This window comes from Vitis riparia, chromosome 5 (assembly GCF_004353265.1).
Source record: "Vitis riparia cultivar Riparia Gloire de Montpellier isolate 1030 chromosome 5, EGFV_Vit.rip_1.0, whole genome shotgun sequence".
Lineage (NCBI taxonomy): Eukaryota > Viridiplantae > Streptophyta > Magnoliopsida > Vitales > Vitaceae > Vitis > Vitis riparia.
This window is the reverse complement of record NC_048435.1, coordinates 7,673,657-7,680,470: the sequence shown is the minus strand read 5'-3', so window position 1 is coordinate 7,680,470 and position 6,814 is coordinate 7,673,657. Positions and strand designations below refer to the sequence as shown.

Below are 6,814 nucleotides of genomic sequence, written 5' to 3'. Positions count from 1 at the left end.
AATTTTTTATTTTACTAATTGTTTAATGTGGTAGTTCGTAATAACATCTTATTGATGGCCTTTTTTAAATACTTTTAATCGAGATTTGAAGCAAAGCAGTGGCAATTCGGGTAATAAGTGTGCAAATTAAGGCAAATTACCAAGTGTAATGCTACGTTGGTACTGACAATCATTTTTCGTACGGGAATTTAATGACCAACAATAGCTTCGAAGGCAAGAAAGCCAAGAGATGGAGGGTAAACTGGTAACTTGGGAAACGGGTGTCAACATACCATTGGTTAACTCAATAAACCGAATATTCCACTCAACATTGGGCTCTAAATAGAACCCATAGCTTTCGTTTGATGATTAAAAACAATACACCAGACAAGGAACAAGGGAAAACAAGAGAGTAATGAGCGAAGCATTGAGGAGAGACTACCAGGTGTGCGAAGAGATCGGCCGGGGGCGATTCGGAACTGTTTTCCGGTGCATCTCGGTGGAGTCCGGCGACTCCTTCGCTTGCAAATCCATCGATAAAATCATCCTTGCCGACGACTCCATCGACCGCCAATGCATCGAGGGGGAGGCTAAGATTATGCAACTTGTCTCCGGTCACTCTAACGTTGTTCAGATCTTCGACGTCTACGAAGATGACACTCACCTCGACATCATTCTCGAGCTCTGTAGCTCCTCCGATCTCTTCGATCGTATTGCCGACCGAGTCTTTTCCGAGGCAGAGGCGGCCGCTGTGATGAAGCCGCTGATGGAAGCGGTGGCTCACTGTCACCGACGAGGCGTGGCTCACCGGGACATTAAGCCGGATAATATCTTTTTTGATGAGTGGAATCGTTTGAAACTTGGGGATTTTGGCTCGGCCGAGTGCTTTAGGGAGGGCGAGTTGATGAGCGGAATCGTCGGGACGCCGTACTATGTGGCGCCGGAGGTAATCGCCGGAAGGGAGTACAGTGAGAAGGTTGATGTTTGGAGTGCGGGGGTGATTTTGTACATAATGCTGGCCGGTATCCCTCCTTTTTACGGCGAGTCTTCGATGGAGATTTTCGAGGCGGTGCTTCGCGCGAATCTCCGGTTCCCGGCGAGAATTTTTCACTCGGTATCAACGGCAGCAAAGGATCTCTTGAGGAGGATGATCTGTAAGGACGTTTCAAGGCGTTTCACGGCAGAACAAGTTCTAAGTAAGCTTCCTTGTGGTGATGGATTTTGTTATTTTCAGATTTTAATTATGACCAATTTCGTCCCCTATTTTCTTGAGATTCTCATTTAATTAAAATTCCTGGTTGTGAATGTTCGGTCTCTGAGAAAAGGTGTGGAAATTGAAACTAATTCAAAATTTTAAACTAGAGATAAAATCCAAAATTGAGAGATTGAAATTAGCAGTGCGAGAGGTCGGTTTGGGTGAGTTATTTAAATTTTCTTCTAGAAAGAAAAAAAACATAAAACTGCAGTATTCACAACTTTCTTCCCTGTTTTCTCAGCAACCAACCAATGGTTGTTTTATTTATTTACATTTTTTAATTCGAGAATCTGGAATTTGAACGAATTATGTTAAAAATCTCTAAAAATAGAAGTCGGTTTAGCCGTTATTATACTTAGCGGGTTTGATAGGATTTTTTTTTTTTTTTTTTGGGATATAAAGGAGGTATTTTAACTTGAAAGCGACGCTGTGCTTATGGATTTTTCTTACCGGCGTAACCTCTATATTCTAAGCGTTGTAAATGGGGTGATTTTTCAGGACATCCATGGATGACAAGCGTTGGTGAGACAAGAACAGAGGCAGATCTAACTTGAAAGGGGAAGAGAATTTTCTACATGCCTAAAGCCTATGTATGTACGTGTAAAGGATGTGAGGTTGGTGTGGCAACGTGACTGCACGTGTACGGAACCCCTATGCCTTCCCTGTAGATCCCATATGACCGAGAAGGTTGGAGATGTTTCCAGAGGCCTCATTTTTCTTCCAACCTTTGAGAAGAGTGTATAGAGTATATAACAATATAGCAAGTAGTGATAAGTACAGACTGAAGCAGCTGCTGGATGTGCCCTCTGGTTCTCTTTTTATTTTTTTTATTCCTTTTCTCTGTGCTTACCGTCTTTCGAATGTTAATAAATAAATACACAAATTCTGTAATAGAGACGGATAATCATGAAGGCTTTGCGTTTGCTGTGAGGTTTGAGCTCATCTTTTTTCTTTTCTCTTTTTTTTAATGTTTAATTGTGGGATTTGGCTACTGTGCGTATTATTGCGATTTCTCCACCAATCTTGTGACTCCAGAAGCAGATGCTTTTTAATTATTTGGGTCAGTGGAAATAAAGATGTTTGAAGCTTGGGGCCCACGGGATAGATTTGGAATATGCTTTGCGTTTAGTTTCCTCAAAACCAGGGATCTAGGGATGCGTTGTCCTGTGAAAGTGTACGGCACCACCGTTGGATGGTGTAGAGCATGGTTGAAGAGTCAAGATTAGAGAGAGAGAGAGAGAGGGGGCCAGGTGGGCAGGTGGGCAGGGGGGCAGTGAGGCAATAGTGCGAAATACGCAACAATATCCTAATTCCTACCTGCTTTGATATGATAATTGATAAGAGCACTGTGAGTTGGGACTGTAAAATTACCGTTTCGGAGGGTCGTGGGAATCCCAGAATGAAAAAAACATAAAGTTGACCGGACCCATGTGGATACGGAATGTAACTTTCGTGTGTGGACGCAACTCTCTTGCCCGTACTTCTCTTCCGTGAAAACCTTTTTTTTTTTTCTTTTTGAAATAAAAATTAACTTTTGGGACTCATAAATAAATGTTATTGGGCATTTTATCGATAAGGATCCAACTTTATGCAACATGTAGAATTCCTATAAAGGAAAAAGCATGACATTAACAGCATTCACTCTCTTTTTCAATATTTTTGGTATAATACACATCCATATAGCACATGAATGCTTGTTTTCATTTTCTATTAATTTCGATGAGTGACCGATGAAAAATGCTTGATAAGAATGAAAAAGAGACAGACATTCTAAGATGACCCACTAAATTTTAAAAATACATTAATGTCTTTTTTCAAATAATATTTCGTTTTTTGAAATCTTATGAGTTAATATTTTTATTTCTTAAATTTAACAAAAAATTTCATATTTTCTTTAGTTAATTTAATTTAAAAAATTATGGTTTAAATAAAATTTTAGATGCGTGTTTGTTGATGCTGAGTCAATTGAAAGAAACGTTTCTTCCTTGTTCCTAGAAAAGATGTCCGAATAGGATGTCTAAACACACTCTCCGAAACTTAAGTCAAATGAATAGTTAAAGAGAATGCCCTCTTTTTTTAGTTGCTTGGGAAATAATGGATTAGAATACTCCCCCTTCCTCTTCCTTTTAAGTCACGGAAAAACTTTTAGTGTCTGGAGTTTCGTCACATTTATGTAGAGATGATCTTTTGACTTTCACAGTCATGATGGCTACATAGATGGAGGCAGAACAATCATCACTCTTTAGGCGATTGACAGGGATTGCTAGTGGGATGACCTGGTGGCTCATTAGTCACTTCACTTTGCAGGCAGTGTGGTGCAGAGTATAGCAGATCGCCTTAAAGGATAGGAAGGCGTTCCTTACAGTGTCTATGAAATATCATTCCTCATCATTAAAAAAATTAGTTCATATAAAAAACCTATATCACGTTTAATAAAAAAATTTAATACCAATATTAATCTTTCAAAAAAAAATTGATTTCAATATCTGAAAACAAAAAGAAATAAAAAGGTAAACTGTGGCGCGCCCTCGCAACGTTTTCTGGAAGTAGAAAAAGATGGGAGACAGAAGATTCACATCATATACCCACATGCCCACCAACTCAAGAGTATGCAGTGACGTGCCCAAACCCTTTATTGAATCCGAAACAATATGAACCCGGCGTTCATTCATCGTGGGCATGCGTCACTTTCTACAGTTAATTTTCTCTTTTAACAAAAGAGCAAGGGTGGCCCTCTTGGTCAAGGTGGTCAGGTGCGGACTGCAAGTCTCACCTTTGTCTCAAAGTCTTCAAGCTTATTTCAGACTTTACAATAAAGCATTTATTTTTAAAATCAGAAAATAATCAGTTGATAAACATTATAATTTACGAAAGCACATAGGAAAGCGAGAGTGTGTGACAGGTTAAGAAAAGATAAAAACAATTATTAGGAAAAAGGAGACAAAATTTAAGGTGGGGCTAGAGGTCTCCCTTACGTGTTGGACACAACTTGACATTGAAAAAGGGAATTAACAATTATTAGCTGGGACCATAATTTAAGGAGCCTGTAGCTTTAGATTCCCAGTCAGACAAGAGGCGTGATACGCTCTCACTCTCCACCTGCTCCCTCTCTTCCACTCTTTTCATAGATTGGAAAATAATATATAGCCGCCCACTAAATTTTCGTTATTTCACCAAAAAGTATTTCATATTGTAAAATAAATAATAGATTTAAAATTAATAAATTAATTTTATTTTCAAATCTAAATTTGTTATACTTAATTAACGTTTTATTTAAAAATTAAATAATTTAAAATTATATAAATTTTTTATTAATTTTAATTATATTTCACTTTTTTATAATAATATCAAGCATAAGAAATCTTTTTTCTTTTTTTTTAATCATTTTTTTGGTTTTCAAATTAAGCATAACCTAGAATTTGGTGTGTTCAAGGTTACTCGACAACTAATTTTAGGATTGCGTAGGCTTGTGATTTGGTATTGGGAAATAAGTTGGAGATTATGATAGGACGGCTAAACTTCATAGGTATCCGGATTAGGCACAAACCTTATCCCTTCAACCAACATCTCCTGTGGCTCCAAAATAGCTACTAGAAAGAGAATTTGTGGATTTATGGCAATTTTCATTCCGTTCTATCAAGTATAGATTTGTGGTTCTATCAAATATTCAATGAAATGTTTGTGACCCTTTACGGAAGCCACTTCATCATGCCAATCACTATCCATTTCATCTGGAGAGCACGTTTAGGCGGCCTATAGGAAGATGTATGTGCTTGGCTGCAGACGCATGACTTGTCTGCTTCCGTGAGGCCTAACTTTTCATGGTGACATGAAGAGGAGGTACAGGGCTTCCAACTTGGAGCCACTGCCACAATCAAAAGAACTGGTGAGAAATGGAAATGAAAATGAATAGAGCTCCACATGTCTGGCATGGATTCAGTCAGTATTACGTGGGGCTGCTTGTTTGCTTGTTTTCTTGTTTCATGTGCTTGTGGGGCAGAGTAGTGCCCCCAACATTATACTGCAATACAACATTAATTGCATGTTCTTGAAAAAGGGCTTCAACCAGTCCTTTTCCTCTGTCTTTCATGGAAAATTAAACTGACTGTACATCACTATATGCCCCTAACACCAAGTCATCATAGCATGTTCAAAATTTTCATTATTAAAAAAGTCCAAATCAATTGATGTTTTAAATCCTTTTTTTCTTAGTTGTATGCTAGTTTTTTCTCCTGGATTATTATGAAAATATTATGTCACATTCATACCGTGAATCTGCACATGGATTAATTATCCTCGGTGCGTTGGGTTTATTTTAATTAAGTTGACAATTTTATTCTATTCATCTTCAAAATCTTTTCTTTTCGTGGTAATTAAATGGACCCAGATTCGAAATACCACGCTACTTAGGTAGGTGCCTATTCTATGGTTCCATCATGAAATTTTTTTTATTGCTTTATTGCACATGGATATTTTACATTCTTTTAAAGATTTAAGGTTATTGTAAATCAATTTGGATTAAACATGTAAGTATAGTTGAAGTATGAAAGAATAATAACATAAAAAATATAGAGTGAAAATTAATTTAAAGAGAATTTTTAAAAATATCTTTTTAAATAATAAAAATAATTTGAAAAGAAATGTTAAATTGAGAATTTAAAATTTAATATTTTTTAAAATAATTTGGAAAGAAAATTTAAATTTAGGATTTAAAATTGAGAAGTTAAAAAGATTTATTTATTTATTTTAAATTGAGAAGTAAAAAGAAGTTAGAAAGAATTTAAAATTGAGGATTTAAAAAAGAAAAAAAAAACTTTCCAAATCTTTTAAGGAATTTAGAATAAAAAAATTGAAAAATAAGTTAAATTAAGAATTTTAAAAGAAAAATCTTTCCTAATTTTTTAAAATTTAAAATATGAAAAATTTTCATATATTTACAAATTTCTTAAATTTCTAAGTCCATTAGGTGTCCTTCTATGGATATTTCAAGTTAATGTAATTCATCATTGCAGGACGAGTGGCTACTGACAAAAACCCGTCGAATTGTCATCCCGGGATCCAAGGTTTAGGTTTGTATAACATTAAGCTTACATAGGTGTATCACATGCCAATGTGCTACTTAAATCAGGCTGAACCATTCAGTTGGCAACAGGAGGTCAACTTTACATAGGCAAGCATAAGATAATAACAAATTTAGGCCAGCATCACTCGACATATGGCACAGTGGGTTTGGTCGCCAATCAATTGAATCATGAAGCATGGCACCATCTGAGCTGGACCAAGGACCTCCTAGGTATTCTCCATTAATCAATAAAGGAATATTGAAATGGAGGGGGCCACAAGATGAATCATTCCTTTGTTTATGTCACCACTTTTTAATAATGGTATTGTTTAGTTACTAATATATTGAAGTGGTGAGCTCAGGCACCATGGTTTAGCGAATCTTTATTCCCACATCCATAGTTTCACACATACGGATAGGAAACCATGGATGGGAATCATGGTTTTCGAACGTGGTACCTATATTCTATGTTTTTGTTAGTACAAGGAATCCTTTTTTAATTTCATAGTGAAGCAGGA

General features: G+C 36.4%; 1 protein-coding gene across 1 annotated transcript; it reads left to right on the top strand.

Moving 5' to 3' along the window:
• Nucleotides 1-345: 345 nt before the first annotated feature.
• Nucleotides 346-2,176, top strand: LOC117915446 (phosphoenolpyruvate carboxylase kinase 1-like). Its single transcript, XM_034831038.1, has 2 exons — nucleotides 346-1,175; nucleotides 1,733-2,176. The coding sequence occupies exons 1-2, from the start codon at nucleotides 395-397 to the stop codon at nucleotides 1,786-1,788; spliced, it is 837 nt and encodes a 278-aa protein (XP_034686929.1). The 5' UTR covers nucleotides 346-394; the 3' UTR covers nucleotides 1,789-2,176.
• Nucleotides 2,177-6,814: the final 4,638 nt, after the last annotated feature.

Coding starts and splice junctions, on each gene's coding strand:
- LOC117915446 (XM_034831038.1), top strand. CDS start 395: ATGAGCGAAGCATTGAGGAGAGACTACCAGGTGTGCGAAGAGATCGGC. Junction 1,176..1,732: donor CACGGCAGAACAAGTTCTAA/GTAAGCTTCCTT, acceptor GTGATTTTTCAG/GACATCCATGGATGACAAGC.